The sequence below is a fragment of the Pseudophryne corroboree genome, chromosome 1 (genome assembly GCF_028390025.1).
Source record: "Pseudophryne corroboree isolate aPseCor3 chromosome 1, aPseCor3.hap2, whole genome shotgun sequence".
Classification (NCBI taxonomy): domain Eukaryota; kingdom Metazoa; phylum Chordata; class Amphibia; order Anura; family Myobatrachidae; genus Pseudophryne; species Pseudophryne corroboree.
Genome location: NC_086444.1, coordinates 835,570,167 through 835,597,054, shown reverse-complemented (window position 1 = coordinate 835,597,054; position 26,888 = coordinate 835,570,167). Strand labels below are relative to the sequence as shown.

At 46.3% G+C, this 26,888-nt stretch overlaps 1 protein-coding gene across 7 annotated transcripts in view; it reads right to left on the bottom strand.

Annotated features, from left to right (window-relative positions):
* Nucleotides 1-18,571, bottom strand: part of MAPK10 (mitogen-activated protein kinase 10) — a 485,680-nt gene extending 467,109 nt beyond the window's left edge. For 3 of the 7 annotated variants that reach the window (XM_063919876.1, XM_063919875.1, XM_063919880.1), the window contains exon 1: nt 18,121-18,569. Coding sequence is in view for 3 of the 7 variants with exons in the window: in XM_063919875.1 (XP_063775945.1) it covers nt 18,121-18,123 (3 nt within the window). In the remaining 4 variants the exon portion in view is untranslated. Of the gene's footprint in view, nt 1-18,120 lie in introns of all 7 variants that reach the window. The other 4 variants (XM_063919877.1, XM_063919879.1, XM_063919878.1 and 1 more) reach the window with 2 other exon arrangements.
* Nucleotides 18,572-26,888: the final 8,317 nt, after the last annotated feature.

Here is a 26,888-nt window from a genome sequence, read left to right as displayed (position 1 = left end):
AGATGCAGAAATATGTTTCAAATAAACTTTAAAAAAAGGCACCAAGAAAGTGACACTCGGTATGCAACGATCTTTTATCACTCATCTGGTTGCACTGTGCCTTTTTGCCTCCACTGCCTCTCCAGAGCCCATTGTCATCAAATTAGAGATGGTGCCATAGGCTGTAACTCAGGGCCAAGTACCAGGACAGGACTCTGAACAGTGATGCTTGCATTGCATGTAGCTTTTCTGTGAGACTCGGGGCTTAATTCAGTAAGGATTGCAATTGCATATCACCTCCTTCCTGCATTTGCAATGCAATCGTAAATGGGATGAACATCGCGACCATCGGTCGCATTGTTCATCTGTGACGACAGGCTGAGTAAGCCTGAGATTACTCAGGCTTGCTGTTGCAGTGCAGCTTGCGAGGTCAACAAAACTGTGTCTGAGATGTAGTCCTTTGCCTCGCCTTTCCTGGGAAACGGGGGCAACACGCCCCCATCTTCCCTAATGCCACACCTCCCTCCAGATGCCTCTGCCTGTCATTCAGGCAGAGGCGTTTGCATCCCTGCAATGCGTTCGCAGGACCCACAGTGATCCTTATTGAATTAGGCCATCAGTCGCTAATCTGGGAAAAAAGGGCAAATGACAGAGGTCCAATATAAGTGAGCCACGCCGTGCCTCATGCAACGTATTGCTATGCTTAATCTGTGACTTTAAACCAATCCCCTTTTAACAACATCACTAGTCCAGTGTCCCTAGGACACCGAGTGACAATGTATGCGCTATGATGCAAATAAGATGCAATATATAGGAAAAAGTACAAAAGTATGGAAATTAATATCCATGGCAGAGTGTCTAAAGTGCAGCAAGCGTCTCGTGACATGTGGCCATAAACACTAAGGGGCGTATTTATCACCATCCACATCCAAGGATGCGGATGTGAGGTGATAAAATTGCCTGAATCCGTACTGCGATAATTGATTACATCGCATGGATGTATCAATTATTGCATGCAGGGACAGAGATTGCGAGCAAGCTCTTTCCCTGTGATGCCTGACCGCAGCATCACCAGGGTTTGTGAAAAATACCCCGATGTCCTAGCTGGTGCGCAGCTAGGACATCACCTCACATCCGCATCCTTGGATGTGGATGGTGATAAATACGCCCCTTAGTGCTACCACCGCCGAGTCAAACCCCCCGTTGCAACTACCCCCTGCGTGCCGCGGACCCCCCCACAGTAAATATTCTCACCAGTCCAGGGAGCCGGTCATCGCTGCTCCTGCTGGGCTGCCGGGCGCCAGATCCTGTGCACTGCTGTGCTGTAAAGTGAGCTGCTGTTTTGCAGCATCACATTACTGAACCGGGGGTCACAGCGCAGCGTGTGGAGAACCCGGCACCCAGCAGCCCGCACAGGAGCACCGATCACCGAATCCTGGACAGGTAAGAATGTCTTTTTTTTTTTTTACCAGTGATCAGCCTGTCTTGCAAAAGGCTGCATATTGCAGTGCTGTCCTGTGATTTCGCCAGTCTGAGCTGGAGAAATTATCACAGGGCTCACTGCGATTTTGTTTCACTTTTTTTTCCCAGTAAATTCGTCTCAAATCACATTTCCCATTATAAGTATGGGAAATGCGATGTCGGTTACTTAAAAAAATAAGAATTTACTTACTGATAATTCTATTTCTCATAGTCCGTAGTGGATGCTGGGGACTCCGTCAGGACCATGGGGATAGCGGCTCCGCAGGAGACAGGGCACAAAAAGTAAGCTTTTAGGATCACATGGTGTGTACTGGCTCCTCCCCCTATGACCCTCCTCCAAGCCTCAGTTAGGTACTGTGCCCGGACAAGCGTACACAATAAGGAAGGATCTTGAATCCCGGGTAAGACTCATACCAGCCACACCAATCACACCGTACAACTTGTGATTTGAACCCAGTTAACAGTATGATAACAACGAAGAAGCCTCTGAAAAGATGGCTCACAACAATAATAACCCGATTTTTGTAACAATAACTATGTACAAGTATTGCAGACAATCCGCACTTGGGATGGGCGCCCAGCATCCACTACGGACTATGAGAAATAGAATTATCGGTAAGTAAATTCTTATTTTCTCTAACGTCCTAGTGGATGCTGGGGACTCCGTCAGGACCATGGGGATTATACCAAAGCTCCCAAACGGGCGGGAGAGTGCGGATGACTCTGCAGCACCGAATGAGAGAACTCCAGGTCCTCCTTAGCCAGAGTATCAAATTTGTAAAATTTTACAAACGTGTTCTCCCCTGACCACGTAGCTGCTCGGCAAAGTTGCAATGCCGAGACCCCTCGGGCAGCCGCCCAAGATGAGCCCACCTTCCTTGTGGAGTGGGCATTTACAGATTTAGGCTGTGGCAGGCCTGCCACAGAATGTGCAAGTTGGATTGTGCTACAGATCCAACGAGCAATCGTCTGCTTAGACGCAGGAGCACCCATCTTGTTGGGTGCATACAGGATAAACAGCGAGTCAGATTTTCTGACTCCAGCCGTCCTTGAAATATATATTTTCAATGCTCTGACAACGTCCAGCAACTTGGGAGTCCTCCAAGTCGCTAGTAGCCGCAGGCACCACAATAGGCTGGTTCAAGTGAAAAGCCGAAACCACCTTAGGCAGAAACTGAGGACGCGTCCGCAGTTCTGCCCTGTCCGAATGGAAAATCAGATATGGGCTTTTGTACGATAAAGCCGCCAACTCTGATACTCTCCTGGCTGAAGCCAGGGCCAGTAGCATGGTTACTTTCCATGTAAGATACTTCAAATCTACCGATTTGAGCGGCTCAAACCAATGGGATGTGAGAAAATCCAAAACTACGTTGAGATCCCACGGTGCCACTGGAGGCACAATCGGGGGCTGTATATGTAGTACACCTTTGACAAAGGTTTGTACTTCAGGCACTGAAGCCAATTCTTTCTGGAAGAAAATCGATAAGGCCGAAATTTGAACCTTAATAGACCCCAATTTGAGGCCCATAGACAATCCTGCCTGCAGGAAATGTAGGAATCGACCCAATTGAAATTCCTCCGTTGGGGCCTTCTTGGCCTCACACCACGCAACATATTTTCTCCAAATGCGGTGATAATGTTGTGCGGTCACTTCCTTCCTGGCTTTAATCAAGGTAGGAATAACTTCCTCTGGAATGCCCTTTTCTTTTAGAATCCGGCGTTCAACCGCCATGCCGTCAAACGCAGTCGCGGTAAGTCTTGGAACATACAAGGTCCCTGCTGAAGCAGATCCCTTCTTAACGGTAGAGGCCACGGCTCTTCCGTGAGCATCTCTTGAACTTCCGGGTACCAAGTCCTTCTCGGCCAATCCGGAGCCACGAGTATTGTTCTTACTCCCCGTAGCCGTATAATTCTCAGTACCTTTGGTATGAGAGGCAGAGGAGGAAACACATACACGGACTGGTACACCCACGGTGTTACCAGAGCGTCCACAGCTATTGCCTGAGGGTCTCTTGACCTGGCGCAATATCTGTCCAGTTTCTTGTTGAGGCGGGACGCCATCATGTCCACCTTTGGTTTTTCCCAACGGTTCACAATCATGTGGAAGACTTCTGGATGAAGTCCCCACTCTCCCGGGTGGAGGTCGTGTCTGCTGAGGAAGTCTGCTTCCCAGTTGTCCACTCCCGGAATGAACACTGCTGACAGTGCTATGACATGATTTTCCGCCCAGCGAAGAATCCTTGCAGCTTCTGTCATTGCTCTTCTGCTTCTCGTGCCGCCCTGTCTGTTTACGTGGGCGACTGCCGTGATGTTGTCCGACTGGATCAACACCGGCTGACCCTGAAGCAGCGGTTTTGCCAGGCTTAGAGCATTGTAAATCGCTCTTAGCTCCAGTATATTTATGTGAAGAGACGTCTCCAGGTTTGACCACACGCCCTGGAAGTTTCTTCCCTGTGTGACTGCTCCCCAGCCTCGTAGGCTGGCATCCGTAGTCACCAGGACCCAGTCCTGTATGCCGAATCTGCGGCCCTCTAACAGATGGGCACTCTGCAACCACCACAGAAGAGACACCCTTGTTCTTGGTGACAGTGTTATCCGCTGATGCATGTGCAGATGCGATCCGGACCATTTGTCCAGCAGATCCCACTGAAATATTCGTGCGTGGAATCTGCCGAATGGAATTGCTTCGTAAGAAGCCACCATCTTTCCCAGGACTCTTGTGCATTGATGTACTGACACCTTTCCTGGTTTTAGGAGGTTCCTGACAAGTTCGGATAACTCCCTTGCTTTCTCCTCCGGGAGAAACACCTTTTTCTGAACAGTGTCCAGAATCATTCCCAGGAACAGCAGACGTGTCGTCGGGGTCAATTGAGATTTTGGAAGATTCAGAATCCACCCGTGTTGTTGAAGCACTACTTGGGTTAGTGCTACTCCGACTTCCAGCTGTTCTCTGGACCTTGCCCTTATCAGGAGATCGTCCAAGTAAGGGATAATTAACACGCCTTTTCTTCGTAGAAGAACCATCATTTCGGCCATTACCTTGGTAAAGACCCGAGGTGCCGTGGACAAACCAAACGGCAGCGTTTGAAACTGATAATGACAGTTTTGTATCACGAACCTGAGATACCCTTGGTGTGAAGGGTAAATTGGGACATGCAGATAAGCATCTTTTATGTCCAGGGACACCATGAAGTCCCCTTCTTCCAGATTCGCTATCACTGCTCTGAGTGACTCCATCTTGAACTTGAATTTCTGTATGTACAGGTTCAAGGATTTCAGATTTAGAATAGGTCTTACCGAACCGTCCGGCTTCGGTACCACAAATAGTGTGGAATAATACCCCTTTCCCTGTTGTAGGAGGGGTACCTTGACTATCACCTGCTGAGAATACAGCTTGTGAATGGCTTCCAATACCGTCGCCCTTTCTGAGGGAGACGTTGGTAAAGCAGACTTTTGGAACCGGCGAGGGGGAGACTTTTCGAATTCCAACTTGTAACCCTGAGATACTACCTGCAGGATCCAAGGGTCCACCTGTGAGCGCGCCCACTGTGTGCTGAAAATCTTTAGTCGACCCCCCACCGCCCCTGAGTCCGCTTGCACAGCCCCAGCGTCATGCTGAGGGCTTTGTAGAAGCCGGGGAGGGCTTCTGTTCGTGGGAAGTAGTTGCTTGCTGCACCCTCTTACCCCTTCCTTTGCCTCTGGGCAAATATGACTGTCCTTTTGCCCGCTTGTTCTTATAGGAATGAAAGGACTGCGGCTGAAAAGACGGTGTCTTTTTCTGTTGGGAGGTGACCTGAGGTAAAAAAGTGGATTTTCCGGCTGTTGCCGTGGCCACCAGATCCGATAGACCGACCCCAAATAATTCCTCTCCTTTATACGGCAATACTTCCATATGCCGTTTGGAATCCGCATCACCTGACCACTGTCGCGTCCATAAACTTCTTCTGGCAGATATGCACAGCGCACTTACTCTCGATGCCAGAGTGCAAATATCCCTCTGAGCATCTCGCATATAAAGAAAAGCATCCTTTAATTGCTCTATAGTCAATAAAATACTGTCCCTATCCAGGGTATCAATATTTTCAGTCAGGGAATCCGACCACACCACCCCAGCACTGCACATCCAGGCTGAGGCTATTGCTGGTCGCAGTATAACACCAGTATGTGTGTATATACTCTTCAGGGTTGTTTCCAGCCTCCTATCAGCTGGATCCTTGAGGGCGGCCGTATCAGGAGACGGTAACGCCACTTGTTTTGATAAGCGTGTGAGCGCCTTATCCACCCTAGGGGGTGTTTCCCAGCGCGCCCTAACCTCTGGTGGGAAAGGGTATAATGCCAATAACTTCTTTGAAATTAGCAGTTTTCTATCGGGGTTAACCCACGCTTCATCACACACGTCATTCAATTCCTCTGATTCTGGAAAAGCTACAGGTAGTTTTTTCACACCCCACATAATACCCCCCTTTGAGGTACCTGCAGTATCAGAGATATGCAAAGCCTCCTTCATTGCCGTGATCATATAACGTGTGGCCCTATTGGAAAATACGTTTCTTTCTTCACCGTCGACACTAGATTCATCTGTGTCGGTACCTGTGTCGACTGACTGAGGTAAGGGACGTTTTACAGCCCCTGACGGTGCCTGAGACGCCTGGACAGGTACTAACTGGTTTTCCGGCCGTCTCATGTCGTCAACTGACTTTTGCAGCGTGCTAACATTATCACGTAATTCCATAATTAAAGCCATCCATTCCGGTGTCGACTCCCTAGGGGGTGACATCACCATTACCGGCAATTGCTCCGCCTCCACACCAACATCGTCCTCATACATGTCGACACACACGTACCGACACACAGCAGACACACAGGGAATGCTCTTATCGAAGACAGGACCCCACTAGCCCTTTGGGGAGACAGAGGGAGAGTTTGCCAGCACACACCAAAGCGCTATAAAAATGTATATAAACAACCCTAAAAGGTGTTGTTTCTGTTATATGCGCTTAATATATAAAAATATCGCCAAAATATGCCCCCCTTACCCTGTTTCTGTAGTGCAGTGCAGGGGAGAGTCCTGGGAGCCTTCCTCACAGCGGAGCTGAGCAGGAAAATGGCGGTGTGCTGAGGAGAATAGGCCCCGCCCCCTAAAACGGCGGGCTCTTCTCCCGGAGTTTGCGATATATGGCAGGGGTTAAATACATCCATATAGCCTCAAGGGCTATATGTGATGTATTTTAGCCATAGAAAAAGGTATTATACATTGCTGCCCAGGGCGCCCCCCCCAGCGCCCTGCACCCTCAGTGACCGCTGGTGTGAAGTGTGCCGACAACAATGGCGCACAGCTGCAGTGCTGTGCGCTACCTTATGAAGACTGAAAGTCTTCTGCCGCCTGTTTCCGGACCTCTGGACCTCTTCAACTTCGGCATCTGCAAGGGGGGTCGGCGGCACGGCTCCGGGACCGGACTCCATGGCTGGGCCTGTGTTCGATCCCTCTGGAGCTAATGGTGTCCAGTAGCCTAAGAAGCAAATCCATCCTGCACGCAGGTGAGTTCACTTCTCTCCCCTAAGTCCCTCGTAGCAGTGAGCCTGTTGCCAGCAGGACTCACTGAAAATAAGAAACCTAAAAAACTTTTTCTAAGCAGCTCTTTATGAGAGCCACCTAGATTGCACCCTGCTCGGACGGGCACAAAAACCTAACTGAGGCTTGGAGGAGGGTCATAGGGGGAGGAGCCAGTACACACCATGTGATCCTAAAAGCTTACTTTTTGTGCCCTGTCTCCTGCGGAGCCGCTATCCCCATGGTCCTGACGGAGTCCCCAGCATCCACTAGGACGTTAGAGAAAAGTGAATTAAAGTAAGACCCCTTGCATACTGCAGTCAGCAGCCCGGCATATTGCCGGGTTGCTGAAGTCAGCGGTAACGCGGCGGGGGCGGCGCAAGAGATCACATGATCTCTAAGCGCCACCTGCTACATAGAGAGTGAACGGGAGCCGGGGCACATTGACCCGGCTCCCGTTCACACTGACCAGGTTCCCGGGAAGATCCCGGGACCAACCCTGGAAGATAGCAGGGTTGAAATGCCGGGGCAGGAATCCCGGGATTTTGACCCTGTACCCTTTCACACTGAGAAATTTCCCGGGTTGATGCGCGTTCATGTGCATTAACCCGGGAAATTTTGGCTGGTGTGAAAGGGGTATAAGTGATTGCGTACACATCTGTGGGTCTGGATACATTCTTAGCATTACTGTTTGCATATTATTTGAAGTCACTACTGCTGACATACTATTACTGGGCATCATTGGTAATATATTATAGGGCATGTTATTGTTGGCATATCATTGGCATACTACTTGTCATTACAGCAGATGGTATAATATTCAACCTTTCACCAGCTGACATAATACTTTTTGCGTACTGTATTACTGAGTAGCATCAATGCTGGAATATTGCTCAGCATTAATGTTAGTACTGTACATCTATAGCATTACAGCTAGTATGTTACTGTGCTTCACAGCTGGCATTTTACTGGGTATTATTTTTAGCATATCACTAGGCATTACTACAGACATTTTACTGCTGAGATACTGCTGAGCATTGCTGGTAAAATACTGGCCATTACTACTGTGCAGATTATTGAGGAAATATTACCACACATTAGAACTGATATACATATTACTTTTATACTATAGATAGAAAACTAACTGCGCTGAAGGATTCACAGATGCATCACAAACCGACAGTGCCACAATGTTTATTAACTACAATCAGTTAAATGTATCCATATAAAAAACAAAAGATTTATATATAAAAGGGTACTGTGCACAGTAACATTAGTTATTGTTACAATTAAAATTGTAACTTGCCATATCAACAATTTGTATCCGATGAGAACAAAAAAAAATAAAAAAATATATTAAGTACAAGTTTAGATGTAAGTGACGTCTATGCCAGTGGTTCCCAAACTTTTTTGAATAACGGCGCCCTAGAGTTTCAGAATTTTTTTCACGCCCCCCTAAGCTAAAAGTTTCTTATTGAGAAATTTAGAAAAAAATAATAAATTAAGTAAATTATGTTTATATGTCATCCTTAGGTTTAATTATGTGGTGAACAGATTTGCTTCTGTTTGTCCATATATTTTATGATTGGCAGCCACAAGCACGAGTTTTGACTTTTACATTGACAAATAGTTTGAATTGGTCCTTGACCACCAACCTGAGGCACCCCTGCAAGTACCCCGTAGCACCCAGGGTGCCACGGCACACAGTTTGAGAACAACTGGTCTATGGTATTCATGTGGTTAAATGCAGGTCAGAGTTAGCTGGCTAGCCCCATATGCGCTTAAAAGTTTCAGAGTCTTTACGAAAAAATGGTCCTTAGTCCTTTACTATGGACAGCTAGATACAATATTGTGCGAGGAGCTGGCTAAGGTGGCAAAAGTGAGTATTGTAGCGTGCAGCACTTACTTTTCCCGGTGTAAGAACCGGATTGAGATCAACGGCCGGCAGATGCTGGGCGGCTGCATTGCTATTTATTCGTGTGGAGAAGGATTAAGTCACATCCAATTGAGACGGCAGTAGTGAGGGTGTTGGGCTTGCCAGAGTGCTGATTGTGTCCCACGGCTGTGGTTACCTGGTCACACTAGGAGGGAGAAGCCGATGCAGGGGCTGCACTCAGCTCCAGCAATGCCGATGGCTTGAAAGTGCTGGTGCTTGAAAGTGCTAGTGCTTGAAAGTGCTTGGGGGCCACCCAGTGCAGGGCAAGGCCACCCACTATGCTACCCGCCACCCAGCGGCTGTGACTGCAACCTAATTGTGATCACATCGCAATCAGATTGCGGTCGCAGCAACTGTGGATGCCCCCTGCCTCCGCAACCTGGCTGCAAAGCAGGCCTGGCACTTACCGCTCAGCAAAGGGATGCAGTGCAGGTAGGCGCCAGGGGGGAGAGGCGCTCTACCCGCTCTGCATCCCTGTGCTGAGTTCCCCTGCTGATGCCGGCTGCTGCGCCTGTCACACTCTATGATAGGCAGCGGCGCCGGCATCTGAAGCCTCCTCTCCCCCTCCCCTGTCACACACTCACCGCACTGAAAGCTGCAGCATACAAGCTTTTGAAAGTGAAACTAAGGAGAGTCCGAGCAGGGGGCGGGGCTACACGGCTCTGTGTGCAGTCACTGGTTGCTTGCTGCTGTGCAATGTGGGAAACTGAGGGAGGATAAGAGGCTGAGCTGCTGCCTGTATATACTAAGATGTGCTGCCATGTGTTGTGTAAAAGTAAGAGTGGGGGGGGCAGGCACCATCTATAAGTGTATGTGTGTGGCTGTATGTATATATGTATGTATGTGTGAGGCTGTGTGTATGTGTGACTGTGTGTGTATAAGTGTTTGTGTTTATATATATGTAGCTGTGTGTATAAGTGTGTGACTGTGTATAAGTGTGTGGCTGTGTGTATATGTGTTTAAGTGTGTGGCTGTGTGTATAAGTGTGTGGCTGTGTGTATATGTGTGTGGCTGTGTGTATATGTGTATAAGTGTGTGACTGTGTGTGTATAAGTATGTGGCTGTGTGCATTTATGTGTGTCTGTGAGCATTTATGTGTGGCTGTGTGTGTATATGTGTGTGACTGTGTATATAAGTATGTGGCTGTGTGTATAAGTGTGTGGCTATTTGTATATATGTGTATAGGTGTGTATGTGTGTGACTATATATGTACTGTATGTGTACATGTATGTAATTATGTATATGTATAAGTGTGTGAAAATATGTGATGCACTTGCAGTCACAGGGAGAGTGGCCCGGCAGAGGATATCCCATTGCATGATGCAGGTCATCTAGAGAGACATAGACTGCTCAGTGGAACTTCAACAGGTGTCAGCCCGAAGCTTTATACGCCTCCTCCTGGTCAGCGGACTCCAAGCCAGATCACTGCAGCCAGGTACCGGGAACTGGAAGAGCAGGTAGGAGATTGGGGGGGAGAGGATACCTTGGTAGAGCACCCCCAGCGCAGAGTACTGATTCCCAGGACTCCGCAGGGTGGGTTAGTGGGGCAGGTGTAATACACAGCCACCATGTCAAACTGCCTTTGCATCTCTTCAAGTCGTGCTGCAGCTCTCCCTTTGTGACCTCTTCTTTCTGCATTGTGTTCTCTATATAGCTCTTTGCTCCCAGCTATCATTGCTCTTTGTTTCCTATTATTCCTGTTCTCTGACTGCTGTCTGTCACTTTCTGTTCCTCTGTCTCTATTTCTCATACACACCCTCTCTGTACTATATTCTCCCTGGACTGTACTCTCCGGATTCAGTATGATTTGACGATGGATACAATGCCGGCTGTCAGTATACCGACAGCGGCATCCCGTTCATCAAAATACCGACAGCCCCCCATTAAGCCTCCTAACCCTCACCTTTTCCCTACCCTACCCTCCCCGCTTGGTGCCTAACCCTAACCCTCCCTTCCCCGCTGCCTAAACCTAACCCTCCCCAGTAACTAACCCTAACCTTCCTATCCCTAAACCCTAACACCCCTCCCCCCAAACTCACTGCTGTCAATCAAAGTACTGTTGCATCCTTCCTAACTCTGATTGCATGTGTACATGCTGTGCGGCTGCGGTGCATGCGCAGAATTAAAAAAATCGATTCATTGCGATTTTTGTAATTCTGCGCTGCGAGCTGAATGAGGGCCTATATATTGGCCTATATATTTTATAGGTGTCACCGGAATGGGCTTGTTTGGATATGTCAAGCTGCATGTTGCCAGTCATAATGTCAACACCAGTCTAACACTGGTTACAATGTCTACATCATTAATGTATACAATGGCAAAATGTCAACATTGACAGAATGCCGACTTTTCTATTAGGCAAAGGGTTAGGGTTAGAGTTAAGGTTAGGGATTAAAATAATACAGAAAAGGCAATGTCGGCATTTCAACAATATCAAGTCAAGTACAATGTCAAGTACACACACATTGTCCTCTGTAACAGGTGGCTGTAGTGGAAAGTGGGTGGGTATTTTCACACTTCTCAAGAAAATAAAAATCCTATTATGAACATGTCCATTGGCCATGCATGGGGTGACAGGTGTGGTGTTCAATGGTTGAAAAATATATGCCATGTACAACCGGGTGTGGTATGGCTGACCGACGGTCAGGAGACCGTGCAGCAAGACCCTTGCGGGCTCGGGTTCTATTCCCACTCTATGGATGTCGTGGGCACCCACAAGAGGAAATAGTCCCTGTTGGTCGGCATACCGACCATCGGGATAGTGAGAAGGCGGGATGTTGGGGGAGGTCATGTGACCGTCGGTCTCCTGACTGCCGGTCACATGAATACCACCTGTACAGCCAACACCATCACACGGTAAATTATACTGTTTTCTAAATATAGCACAAACATAGGCACAGTGTTGTGTATGACAGCTTTATCTAGGTTTCTTTAGTGTACAAGGGTCACAGACTTACTGTATGAAATGCTTTCATTTGACATTTAAATGTATCCAATGTCAATTATGACCTTTCAACTCTTTGTTATGTGCAGTGTTCACATAAAGCTCCATGTTTAAGAATCACTATATAAAAATAAGAGTTCTTATATATGTGTGTGTGTGTAATATATATATATATATATATATATGTGTATATATATACAGTTGTGCTCAAAAGTTTACATACCCTAGCAGAATTTGTGATTTTCTGGCCATTTGTCAGAGAATATGAATGATAACTCACTTTTCTTTCACTCATGGTTAGTGGTTGGGTGAAGCCATTTATTGTCAAACAACTGTGTTTACTCTTTTTAAATCATAATGACAACAGAAACTACCCAAATGACCCTGATCAAAAGTTTACATACCCTGGAGATTTTGGCCTGATAACATGCACACAAGTTGACACAAACGGGTTTGAATGGCTACTAAAGGTAACCATCCTCACCTGTGATCTGTTGGCTTGTAATCAGTGTGTGTGTAGAAAAGGTCAGTGAGTTTCTGGACTCCTGAAAGACCCTTGCATCTTTCATCCAGTGCTGCACTGACGTGTCTGGATTCTGAGTCATGGGGAAAGCAAAAGAATTGTCAAAGGATCTGCGGGAAAAGGTAATTGAACTGTATAAAACAGGAAAGGGATATAAAAAGATATCCAAGCAATTGAGAATGCCAATCAGCAGTGTTCAAACTCTAATTAAGAAGTGGAAAATGAGGGATTCTGTGTAAACCAAATCACGGTCAGGTAGACCAACAAAAATTTCAGCCACAACTGCCAGGAAAATTGTTCGGGATGCAAAGAAAAATCCACAAATAACTTCAGCTGAAATACAGGACTCTCTGAAAAAAAGTGGTGTAGTTGTTTCAAGATGCACAATAAGGAGGCAATTGAATAAAAATGGGCTGCATGGTCCAGTCGCCAGAAAAAAGCCATTACTACGCAAATGCCACAAACAATCCCGCTTACAATACTCCAAACAGCACAGAGACAAACCTCAAAACTTCTGGAACAAAGTCATTTGGAGTGATGAGACCAAAATTTTACTTTTTGGCCACAACCATAAACGTTACATTTGGAGAGGAGTCAACAATGATGATGAAAGGTACACCATTCCTACTGTGAAACACGGAGGTGGATCGCTGATGTTTTGGGGATGTGTGAGCTACAAAGGCACTGGAAACTTGGTCAAAACTGATGGCAAGATGAATGCAGCATGTTATCAGAAAATACTGGAGGAAAATTTGCACTCATCAGCCCGGAAGCTGCGCATGGGACGTACTTGGACGTTCCAACATGAGACTGATCCAAAACACAAGGCCAAGTCGACCTGTCATTGGCTACAGCAGAATAAAGTGAAGGTTCTGGAGTGGCCATCTCAGTCTCCTGACCTCAATATCATTGAGCCACTCTGGGGAGATCTCAAACGTGCAGTTCATGCAAGACAGCCCAAGAATTTACAGGAACTGGAGGCTTTTTGCCAAGAAGAATGGGCAGCTTTACCATCTGAGAAAATAAAGAGCCTCATCCACAACTACCACAAAAGACTTCAAGCTGTCATTGATGTTAAAGGGGGCAATACACGGTATTAAGAACTGGGGTATGTAAACTTTTGATCAGGGTCATTTGGGTAGTTTCTGTTGTCATTATGATTTAAAAAGAGTAAACACAGTTGTTTGACAATAAATGGCTTCACCCAACCACTAACCATGAGTGAAAGAAAAGTTTCTCTGACAAATGGCTAGAAAATCACAAATTCTGCTAGGGTATGTAAACTTATGCGCACAACTGTATATATATATATATATATATATATATATATATATATATATATATATATATAGAGAGAGAGAGAGAGAGAGAGAGAGAGCAACTAGTTTTGCACGTCTCTAGTTAAATTTGTCCTCTAAAATTTCCACTTTCAATTTTCACTATGATGCAGAATTCATTTACACTACATATGGGCCTAATTCAGACCTGATTGCTGTTGTGCGAATTCACAAGCCAACCAATTATTAATTATTCTAATATTCTATTAATAATTATTAAAATTAACATATAATTATTAAAGGACTGCGCATGCGTAAGGATCATAATGCACACATGCAAGACCAAACTGCGAAAGAAATCAGCGTCTTTTTTTATTGCTAGGTGTTCGCAAGTTGATTGACAGGAAGCGGACGTTTGGGGATGGTAACTGCAAGCGTTTTCAGGGAGGGTATGTGACGTCAGCTCCGGCCCGATCAGCCTGTTTCTTTCACACTGTAAGAGTGGGTCCTGGGCTACCACACAGACTGGGAAAAACATTAGCTGGTGAGTTGCGAATGGATTTGTAGCTGCCCGGCACATTCAAAGCTTTTCGCACAGCGTACGCACACTTGCACTGGGCGGATTTTCACTCTGTCTGGGCGGCGACTATCTGAACGCAAACCTCTGCAAATTCGCAGAGGAGCGATTAGGTCTGAATTAGGCCCTATATAACAAAAATTCCACAAAACGCAGAATGTAAAAAAACAGGGCCCAATCAGTACCAATTGAAAAAGTAAAAAAATCGCAGACGGACATTTTTCAACCATCTGCACATACGCAGCGTCTGCATTGCGCATGCGCAGACTTTCTTCATTGCGATCGCAAAGTGAGTGATAGGCGGCAGCGGTTGGAGCGGCAATGCGACATTGGGGGGGAGCAGGAAACGTAGGCACGTCATGGGTGTTTTCGGGCTGCCCGATTATGTCGCCTGCGTTTCCTGCGATAGGAAACATGGCAGTGGTGCACCTGCATATGGAGCCTGGCTATGTACTGTATGCAGGGGGCTTCGACAATCCTCAGATTTCTGCAATGTGATCGCAATCGAATTTTGATCCCAAGCCAGGCTGAAGGCAGCCCTCAGCATGCGATCATCTGCAGTAGCAGTTTTGCTTTTCTAGCATAACTGCTACTGAAGCTGAATTAGACCCACAGTGTGGAAATGGCATACCCTGAAATGGAAAGTAGTAGCCCAAATTGAGAATTACCGGTACTCTGTACAGATGCTATACATAACTTCCCATACCTTGACAAATTATTAGATTATGGACATTTTGTTTACAATTATTATTGCTCCCTGTGATAGTTTCTGACCAGGAAAAGTGACTGCAGTGAACTTCATAGGTTACTGACAGGAAGCCAAGAAATACTGCTAAAAATGTAGCCCTTTCCAAATTTCTTATTTGAATTGGAATTTCCATGTGTGCTGAAGACCTTATTAATATTTAATACACTATAGTTTTTACAGCATTTTACGGTCTGTGCAGTTAGCTGGTGCGCCTATCGTAAACTTATATAGCTTAAGTGTGTTCCACAGACCTACAGTATTTACTATAGGGATGCATGATATCCATTGGGTGAAGCTTCAAGCGTGTCACTTTTTTGTTCTCTGCTTTAATTCTGATGAAAAACTAATAGCAAGTCAAATATGATCCCGTTGTTTACAATTTGAGAAGGTGGCGTTGTCCCTCTGAATACATGACAAATATTATTATAAAAACATATGCACCCGTAGCACGCTTTGTAATACACAGGCGCTATATAATATACTGATATTAACAAAATAATAATAAAAGGAATAATAAACATGTCGTCCACTTCCAAACCTGCCCACTAGTGCCTACACCAAGCTACACTCACCCATATCTAAACTAGAACAAAGACCAGTGGGCTGAATTAACAAGATTTACGTATCCAAATACCAAACCAACTTATCCGCTTTGTGAATTAAATATAGATATAATGAGTTATGGAACCCGTGTAAATAGGAAAGTATTTACCTAATAATAACGATATGGAGGAAATCTGGTTAGGCTTAATGGAGATGTAAAACCAACAATCATTTTAACTGTCGGCCTGACTGCAATAGTGAATGGAAAATGTGTCCCCTCCATGTAGGATTCAGAACCTAGCATTTACGGTTATTATTGTCACCTTTCATCTCTCAAGCACTTCATTCAGGGAGCGCAGACCAAACAAAAGGACGGCTGCAAGATCTGATGACAGGTTATCAATCGCATTTATAAATTAGTTATAATTGTAAATATATACAGTATTCCATATTTTAAAATTTGGTGACCGGATAATAGGATAATCCCATGTAAATAAACCTGACAGACCCATTGTCAACACAAGGCAACAAAGGGAGATGATTCTTTGATTCTTCAAGGAATAGCTCACCCTAGTGTGCATGTTCATGTAGTCTCTTCATTTTTAATACTCAACTCCATTTGTTTTTTGTGTGCCTTTTTTTCCAGAAACTGCAGCAGAATCCTAGTATAAGCAGAAGAACAATGGCAGCATCACTCATTGCAATTTGACAGCTGTCAATTACACTGGTGGGGGGGGGGGGGGCTGCTCTATGCATAAGCATTTTAATGGGGGAAGGGATGCAATGAAGGTTTATGGCTAAATTGGACTGTCTGGATAAAACAGCATAAGAAAATACCTGCTGGTTTGGCTTGAAACCAGCATTAGCATAATTAATGCTTCCGATTTCAGCAGATAGTCCATTGGCACTGCAGAGCCCTAGTGTGGGCTGACAACCAGCATATTGAAGAAGTTCTACTTTCTTTAATCCTAAAACTCAATATGATTAGTTATGTGCCAAAGCCATTAACCTCAATGGTCTTACAACAGTGTGCAAAATGAAATGAAGACATTATTTACAATTTTTATACCTGATATGATCTGTTTTGTACACATACTGTACATGAGACAGCATGTTTACATCTGACAACACAAAACAGAATAGTAACAATATATATTACATCATTGTTTTCATTTGCCCAAGCTGAAAAAAATGACCCACTGTAATAACTAGAGGTAGTTTATAATCTTGTTCAAGACAAACAGAATCTGTTTAAAGGTACACTAAGTATACAAATCTTCCTACAAAATAGCCATCAATTTAAATTAACAGCAGTTTTACTGCAGCAAAAAAAATGCAACAGAAGGTGACAAAGCAGCAATATTTACTTTGACGAACACAGCGTAATTAGCTTAAAGGTTTACTAGGGTCGGCACCTTTTGGTGGCTTTGCACTGTGCTATAGTGATAAAGCAAGAGGGTGTTTAATACTGCACTCTTGGAGCAGAGCTTAGGAGAGCAACCTGTCACAATGCTGCAGCCAGCAGTCTCCTCACACAGTCTCTGCTGCTGGAGAGAGGCCTGCAACATACCGCACAGTGTCTATGGCATCTACCAATCTGCTATACTGGCAGGTTAGCCACATCATTCAACAATATCCACCTTCAGCCAGAATGTTATCCAGCTTCGGCCTTGTCGAGTATACCATCAGATGCATTCACTGTGTTTTTTCTGAGGATAAAAGCACGTCATTTCTTTTTTAAGAAGGATTCTACAGTTTTAGGTTCTGCCACCAAGTCTCCCACCGTGTTTATTAAACCTCTTTATGAATTATTGGTAATCAATAGGTAAAGAGAGGAGAAATTGCAGACGATGGTGTGGCAATGCAGCAAAACAAAAAAACAAAAAAAGAAAACACTGTTCTGTCATGCCATTTTTTTTAAGTCCCATCAATACAATATCTATTCAATGCTTCCCGTTACAATTTAGCTTTTTTTTTAATTTGAAATAATTCCCACCTTTCAGTAAACATTCCCAGATTTGGCATTTCGCCACACAGATAGGCATGTATATCACTGCTGCAGTAGGTACACGATTAGAGGAAAGCCACAGACATATAGGTAGAAATAGCAGACATTTGCTTTTTAAAAGAATAATCCACTGTGAGGTGTCATTATAAACATTAGCTTGTGAGCAGACATAAATGAGAGCGATGACAAAGTATTAATAGCTATTGATAAACTACGTACATGAGGCCATTTCTCTTAGCATCACGAATTTAAGAAATAAAAAGCCAAAAAAAAAACAAAAAACACAGTGATTGCATAAAGGACACAGCATTTATAGGCAGGGTTCCAGTCTGTGTATCAGTACTAATGTGCACAGCCACCAGCATCCCCCCTACCTACCAACCAATACTGTATGTGTCTATATGTGTGCCAGCTGTATGTATATATATATATATATATATATAATATATGTCAGTCACAGTGCCACACGGTACATGTCAGTAATAACATATTGTGATACACCACCCCGCCCTGAGCCCCCATCCCAGCAGCAGCAGCGCCCGGGCTACTCACCATTCCGTGCCTGCAACGTGAGGATCCTGGGCTAGAGCTGCGCCTCCAGATGCTGCTCCTCTATGTGGCTCTCTTACACCTCATTCCAGACGCCAATGACGGGTGGGGGGGAGGGGGGGTGAGATTGAGTAGTGAGTGATAGCCAGGTGATATAGCAGGACCCCGGATTGGGGCTGGGGTGCACGGCTAGGGTAATGGCAGTTCTCTCTCTCTCTATAGTAACACACAGAAGAAGCGGGAGGTGGTGGGGCTGCGGGCGGCCGGGCATACACAGGATGCTGCTGCTGCTGAATCACCTCTCTCAGTTAGTCACTGGAGCTAGCACTAGCAGCACTGTGCGGCGTGATGGTGATGATGATGATGCTGGCTGTACCATTGTGGAGGCTGCGAGAGGAGACAGGCGATGGGGTTTGGGGAATGGAGTCGCTATGGCAACTGGAAGGAGCACACATGACGTCAGAGACATGGAGGTCTCAGGGGGTGAGCTGGGTGGGTGAGTATAGGGGGAGGGAAGAAGAGTGTAATCTGCAGCCGCAGCAGCTATATCTGCTCCGTGCAGCATCAGAGGACATGACACAGTAACCAGCAGCAGCAGCCTCTGGAGCATCACACGGAATATCCTGCAGTACATGCTAGGTCTGCTCCTATTGCATTACAGGCCATTACCGGCTTCATTTATTTTCAGTATCTGTACAGTAATGTGTGGTAGCTGTTACCCCCTCCAGAGCACCAATGGCACAGGTTAGCATCCTGCACCTAACCAGGAACAGATTACTTTCCCTGTACCATCACTTCTGCATTGATATCTTCTGGGCACCATCTCCAGCGAAGTGTGGTGTCTGGCGACTAATCCCTGTATATATGTAGTCTCATATTTTTCATGATACAGGCATGTTACGTTATCAGATGGGTGGCAAAATAACTTGGAAAATTGTGGAATCCTTGTCCCGCCTTACTTTTCCTTTAGAAAAAAAAAAGAAATCCTTTAATTCAGCGGAATAAGCTCTACCAGTAATTATACTGCTTTTGTATTGTTTTTTTCCTTCTTTACATTAGTGCAATGATCCCATGGCCACTTAGTGGAACATTGCATTCTTGAGCTTGGGAAGAATTTAAGACACAATATGGAAATGCACACTACACAACTGAAGAATGAACACTAATAGAGGGGCAGAACTACCAATGATGCAGCAGGTGCACTGCACCAGGGCCACTGGGCAGGGTCATCTCAATGTATAGACACACTGGGCAGCTGCCCAGGGCCAAACAATTCTAATGGGCTTTGAGCAGGGGCGGGCTGGACCAGGGAGCATCTGTACCCGCAGGCTGGAGTTTCTGTAGTTTCTTGGAGGCAAGGAGAGAAAGCTGACTGTCCATTCTGATTGTGAATTACACACAATCAGAGCAGTAAAACAGCATTCTACTCCCCCCTAAGTCCCATGAAGCAGAGAGGCTGTTGCCAGCAGTCTCCCTGTACCTAACATCTCTTAAAAAATAATAAAATTAGAAAAGCACCTAGGAGCTCCCCTAGCTGTGACCGGCTCAACTGGGCACATTTTCTAAACTGAGTCTGGTAGGAGGGGCATAGAGGGAGGGGCCAGCCCACATTATTAAACTCTTAAAGTGCCCATGGCTCCCAAGGGACCCATCTATACCCCATGGTACTAATGTGGACCCCAGCATCCTCTACGGACTCAGAGAAAAGGATTTACTGGTAGGTAATTAAAATCCTATTTTCTCTTACGTCCTAGGGGATACTGGGAATCCATTTAGTACCATGGGGTATAGACGGGTTTACTAGGAGTCATGGGCACTATAGACGTTTGATTAGGTGTGCTGGCTCCTCCCTCTATGCCCCTCCTACCAGACTCAGTTTAGAAAATGTGCACGGAGGAACCGATCACATGTTTGGAAGCTCCTGAAGAGTTTTCTGCATTTATTCTCTAAGTTTGGTGGTCATTCCGAGTTGTTCGCTCGCTGCTATTTTTAGCAGAATTGCTAATAGGCTAAAATCCGGCAGTTCTGCGCATGCGTATGCACAGCAGGGCGCACGCGCTAAGTATTTTTACACAAAACTATGCTATTTTACTGAAGGGCGAACAAAGCTTTTCAATCGCTCTGCTGATCGTCGTGTGATTGACAGGAAGTGGGTGTTTCTGGGCGGAAACTGGCCGTTTTCAGGGAGTGTGCTAAAAAACGCAGGCGTGCCAGATAAAAATGCAGGAGTGGCTGGAGAAACGGAGGAGTGGCTGGGCGTGTTTGTGACGTCAAACCAGGAACTAAACGGACTGAGGTGATCACAATCTAGGAGTAGGTCTGGAGCTACTCAGAAACTGCAAGGAAATACTTAATAGCAGAATTGCTAATCTTTCGTTAGCAATTCTGCTATGCTAAGATACACTCCCAGAGGGCAGCGGCTTTGTGTTTGCATTTCTGCTAAAAGTAGCTAGCGAGCGAACAACTCGGAATGAGGGCCCTTGTTATTTTCAGGCAGGACTGGATGGCACCAGCCTGTCTGCTTCGTGGGACTTAGTGGGGTGAACGGCCCAACCTCTCTCAGGGTTAATGGTCCCGTTCCACCCTGACAGGATGCTAGCTCCTGAGGGAACTATTTGCAAGCCCCACCACGGCGAGCTTACATTCCCGCAGCACGCCGCCACCCCTAGCAGAGCCAGAAGAATGAAGAGTGGTGAGTACTAAGCCGGCATCCCGGTTAGCGGGTCGCCGGCCATTATGGCGGCATGAGGGTATTGAGATGCACGGCTTCTAAACGGGGTAGACTGCGTCTCCCAGCTGTGTACGGACACAGACATTGAACAGCGGACACAGTACCCAGACTGGCAACAAAGCCATAAAAGGAGTTTGGCTTCACTTTGAGCGGATTCAGCAGCTCACAGGCGCCATTTTCCCTACTGCAGCTGACACAGACGCCGACTGACAGGGACGTGCAGCTCCTCCGGAGAGACTCCAGATTACCTCAGGGGTACCAGGGGGAGAGCGATTATTAGTGTACTAGGTCCATAACCTAGGTACTTAGTCTGCGACCCGGCTAAGCTTGACATTAGCGATTAGGGCGCTATGTGCTGGTTCCATGCTATCTCTGTGTCTCCCTGGAAGGGCTATTTGGGGTTAATTGTGCATGTAACCTTTGTGTGTGTGTGTGTGTGTGTGTGTGTGTGTGTGTGTGTGTGTGTGCAGGGCCGTCTTTCCGTATGGGCTCAATGGGCTCTTGCCCAAGGGCCCCAGGAGTATAAGGGCACTAGGCTGATAGCTGAGGGTCCCCTCTTTCCAGGGGTACCAGATTTTTGAAAATCGGCCTTGGGGAACCGGAGATATCCAACGTGAAAGCAGTGGTCCCCATCCGAGCCTGTTAATTGCTCTTCCCAGCCAGATATCTCAGGTTCTGTCTGATTTAGAGTTTTTCTGAGGGTATAATCCAAAATCTGGGACTCTCCCCTTTTGCTGGACGCTGGCAGCTTGTCTCTACTGTGCCCAGAACCAGAGATATCAGCCTTCCATCAGCTGGTCCCTGCTCCAGCTCCACGCGCCTGGTATACAGTTTTATATATTCATTGGAGGATTGCTCTGGCTCCTGAACTCTGATCCCCAAGTCCCCAAAACCTTCTGAAAGGTGGGAATCTCTACTTTTGTTATCCCATTCAAAACCAAGAAATATATTTTCAGGAACTTGAGATATCTGCAGTCAAGCAAGCTGCCCTCCCACCAGAAAATGATGAATATTAAGCCTACTCCACTATCCATCCCTCCCCTGTGTATTAAACACCCCCTACCACCCCGGAAGTCATGTACCGGGGCCCCTTCATTCAGCCCAATGCCCTCTTCTACAGTTTAGTGTTCTCCCTCCCGCCCCATCTGTGCAGTAAAGGAGCAATTAGCAGAAATTACTGCTCCAGGTCCTACATGCTGAGCGGAAGATAGAACACCCCCTACCACCCACGGGACATCAAAGCTGCCGCTGATAGCACCCCCCACCCCTACCGCTGGAGGATGGGTAGGGGGCCCAATGCATTGCTGTGCCCAGGGGCCTACACTGCCGTTAAGACGGGTGTGTGTGTGTGTGTGTGTGTGTGTGTGTGTGTGTGTGTGTGTGTGTGTGTGTGTGTGTGTGTGTGTGTGTGTGTGTGTGTGTGTGTGTGTGTGTGTGTGTGTGTGCGTGCTGTTACAGTATGTCAGGCAAAGAGTGTATTTCATGTAAAGCACAGTGTTGCTCTTCTCCACTAGTGTGTACTCAGTGTAGTATCCCTTCCCAGGCTTGTGGGGCTGAACCAGCATGGCTGGACTCCATTAGGAAAATTATTTCCTCAATTTCTACTAACTTATTTTGGAATGAAAAAGAGACGCAATACTTAAGACAGTCTATGGCTGACTGAGTTTATGAAAAAGGACTCAGTCCCCTGCCATTTGTCCGCAAAAACGTACTTTGGCCCATATCCTGCAGTCTGACTCTTATGATGAGGGGTCAGACATGGAGGAGGGTGAGGTGGACTCAGAGGTGGGGGAGGGTACTCTGTTGCAGGGTATAGAGGCTCTCATAGAAGCTATCAGAGAAGTTCTGAATATCCCTGATAAGGTGACAGAGGAGAATTAGGAATCTTATTTCTCTAACGTCCTAGAGGATGCTGGGACTCCGTAAGGACCATGGGGAATAGACGGGCTCCGCAGGAGGCATGGGCACTTTAAGAAAGACTTTGGACTCTGGGTGTGCACTGGCTCCTCCCTCTATGCCCCTCCTCCAGACCCCAGTTTTAGACTGTGCCCAGAGGAGAATGGGTGCCACTGCAGGGAGCTCTCCTGAGTTTCCTGCTTAGAAAGCATTTTTGTTAGGATTTTTTCTCTTTTTCAGGGAGCACTGCTGGCAACAGGCTCCCTTCATCGAGGGACTGAGGAGAGAGGAGCAGACCTACTTAAATGATAAGCTCTGCTTCCTCGGCTACTGGACACCATTAGCTCCAGAGGGAGTGAACACAGGTTCGTCCTGGGCGTTCACCCCAGAGCCGCGCCGCCGTTCTCACAGAGCCAGAAGAAACGAAAACAGAAGACGTCTCAGGCAGCAGAAGCCTTCGGTGCTTCACTGAGGTAACGCACAGCACCGCAGCTGTGCGTCATTGCTCCCATACACCTCACACACTCCGGTCACTGTAAGGGTGCAGGGCGCAGGGGGGGCGCCCTGGGCAGCAATAAAACACCTCTCCTATGGCAAAAGTCTATATACATGTACAGGTGGGCACTGTACATGTATATAAAAGAGCCCCCGCCATTTTTTAGTAAGTTTGACCGGGACAGAAGCCCGCCGCCGAGGGGGCGGGGCTTCTCCCTCAGCACTCACCAGCGCCATTTTCTCTCCACAGCACCGCTGAGAGGAAGCTCCCCGGACTCTCCCCTGCTTGACACACAGTGAAAGGGGGTTTTAAAGTAGAGGGGGGGCACATTATTGGCGTTTATACATTAAGCAGCGCTACTGGGAAAACAATCTGTGTTTTTCTCCAGGGTTATATAGCGCTGGGGTGTGTGCTGGCATACTCTCTCTCTGTCTCTCCAAGGGGCCTCAGGGGGAACCTGTCTTCAGTTTATATACAAGGGAAAAGGGGAATGGGAATATTTCTGCACAAGTTTTATTATTAAATAGGTCCCCAATTGTTCATGTCATCTGTAATAGGATCCACAGAGTGGGGGTGCTGCCTAAGACAACGAAGATAGAAGACAAAAAAACGAAAGAACAGAATTGTCTTTTTGTTGGCGCACTTAGAAAGGAGATTATTGTATTATTGTATTATTAATTTTAATAAGACTTAACCTTTATTATATTAGTTAAAATTATCCTGTTTGGTGAAATATAAACATACATATGTGAAAAAATTAATGAAAAGTGATAATAAAATTGTCTTTCAGGCTCACTGTGTTGTTATTTCTGTATTCCTAAGCTGTGTGTGTAGTTTCTAAATCTTTTAACAAATTCTATACAGGAGGTCTATGATCATCTATACAATCCTATTAAATATCCCAAGTGGGCACAATGTCAGCTTATATTTATCACATAGGTGGATTGATTGGAAAAAGGACAAGGAATATTATTATTATATCCCACACAAAGCCAAGTCTGCTAACTATGGTGTTATTCACTTTTCCATACCATGGGGTAAATTTACTAAGAATCGTATTTTCCCGTTTGAGGTCAAAGTTCAATCACGAATGACATCGAAAGTGTAAATATGCAACTTTTTGAATTGATTACGACTAATTTACTAAGCTGCCGTATTCTGCATTTTCGGTTTTTCCGATGTCGATGTCATTCATTTTTTTAGGCAGTGTTTTACGTGAGTGACTTGTAAAACACTGCCGACTTTAATACAATGAATCTCGGCCGGATCTGAGAGATCCGTGCTGGGCTGCATTGTGCACCTTGTAAAAAAAATAATAAATGTTTAAACTTTAAAAAAAAATTGCGTGGGGTCCCCCCTCCTAAGCCAAACCAGCCTCGGGCTCTTTGAGCCGGTCCTGGTTGCAAAAATATGTGAAAAAAATTGACAGGGGTTCTCCCATATTTAAGCAACCAGCACCGGGCTCTGCGCCTGGTCCTTGTTCCAAAAATACGGGGGACAAAAAGCGTAGGGGTCCCCCGTATTTTTTAAACCAGCACCGGGCTCCACTAGCTGGACAGATAATGCCACAGCTGGGGGTCACTTTTATACAGCGCCCTGCGGCCGTGGCATTAAATACCCAACTAGTCACCCCTGGCCGGGGTACCCTGGAGGAGTGGGAACACCTTCAATCAAGGGGTCCCCCCCCTCCAGCCACCCAAGGGCCAGGGGTGAAGCCCGAGGCTGTCCCCCCCATCCAATGGGCTGCGGATGGGGGGCTGATAGCCTTTGTTGTAAGTTATGAATATTGTTTTTAGTAGCAGTACTACAAGTCCCAGCAAGCCTCCCCCACAAGCTGGTACTTGGAGAACCACAAGTACCAGCATGCGGCGGAAAACCGGGCCCGCTGGTACCTGTAGTACTACTACTAAAAAAATACCCCAATAAAGACATAACACACACACCTTGAAAGTATAACTTTAATGCATACATACACACCTCCATATACACATACTTAACTTATGTTCACACGAGGGTCGGTCCTCTTCTCCATGTAGAATCCATGGTGTACCTGTTGAAAAAATTCTACTCACCAAATCCAGTGTAGAGGGCTCCTCGGGTAATCCATTTGTAATCCACGTACTTGTAAAAATAAAAAAACGGACACCCGACCACGAACTGAAAGGGGCCCCATGTTTTCACATGGGACCCCTTTCCCCGAATGCCAGAAACCCCCTCTGACTTAAGTCTAAGAGGGTTCCATCAGCCAATCAGGGAGCACCACGTTGTGGCACCCTCCTGATCGGCTGTGTGCTCCTGTACTGTATGACAGGCGGCACACGGCAGTGTTACAATATAGCGCCTATGCGCTCCATTGTAACCAGTGGTGGGAACTTTGTGGTCAGCGGGTGACCGAAAGTAAGTAGACTTAAGTCAGAGGGGGTTTCTGGCATTCGGGGAAAGGGGTCCCATGTGAAAACATGGGGCCCCTTTCAGTTCGTGGTCGGGTGTCCGTTTTTTTATTTTTACAAGTACGTGGATTACAAATGGATTACCCGAGGAGCCCTCTACACTGGATTTGGTGAGTAGAATTTTTTCAACAGGTACACCATGGATTCTACATGGAGAAGAGGACCGACCCTCTTGTGAACATAAGGTAAGTATGTGTATATGGTGGTGTGTATGTATGTATTAAAGTTATACTTTCACGGTGTGTGTGTTATGTCTTTATTGGGGTATTTTTTTAGTAGTAGTACTACAGGTACCAGCGGGCCCGGTTTTCCGCCGCATGCTGGTACTTGTGGTTCTCCAAGTACCAGCTTGCGGGGGAGGCTTGCTGGGACTTGTAGTACTGCTACTAAAAACAATATTCATAACTTACAACAAAGGCTATCAGCCCCCCATCCGCAGCCCATTGGATGGGGGGGACAGCCTCGGGCTTCACCCCTGGCCCTTGGGTGGCTGGAGGGGGGGGACCCCTTGATTGAAGGGGTTCCCACTCCTCCAGGGTACCCCGGCCAGGGGTGACTAGTTGGGTATTGAATGCCACGGCCGCAGGGCGCTGTATAAAAGTGACCCCCGGCTGTGGCATTATCTGTCCAGCTAGTGGAGCCCGGTGCTGGTTTCAAAAATACGGGGGACCCCTACGCTTTTTGTCCCCCGTATTTTTGGAACCAGGACCAGGCGCAGAGCCCGGTGCTGGTTGTTTAAATATGGGGGAACCCCTGTCAATTTTTTCCCCATATTTTTGCAACCAGGACCGGCTCAAAGAGCCCGAGGCTGGTTTGGCTTAGGAGGGGGGACCCCACGCAATTTTTTTCCAATAAATTAACACTTTCCCATCCCCTTCCCACTGATAAACATGCACGGATCTCATGGATCCCTGCATGCCTATCCAAACACGGGATAAAAAAGCAGGTCTGTTTTTTTTAGCACTTTTTTACGATTTGTATTTCTGCACGGCAGTGTTTGGCTATTGTCGGCAGTGTTTATGATTTGCACTTTTTAGTAAATTCCTGATTTCTACCAAATTGCAGGCGTATTTGACCGATGGTGTATTGATTCGTGATTTTTTCCTAGGACTTCCAAAATATTACGAATGCCCTCATCACTGCCGTGATTTTTGCTTAGTAAATTCCAGAGATGACACTTTGAAGAAAAAACGGCATC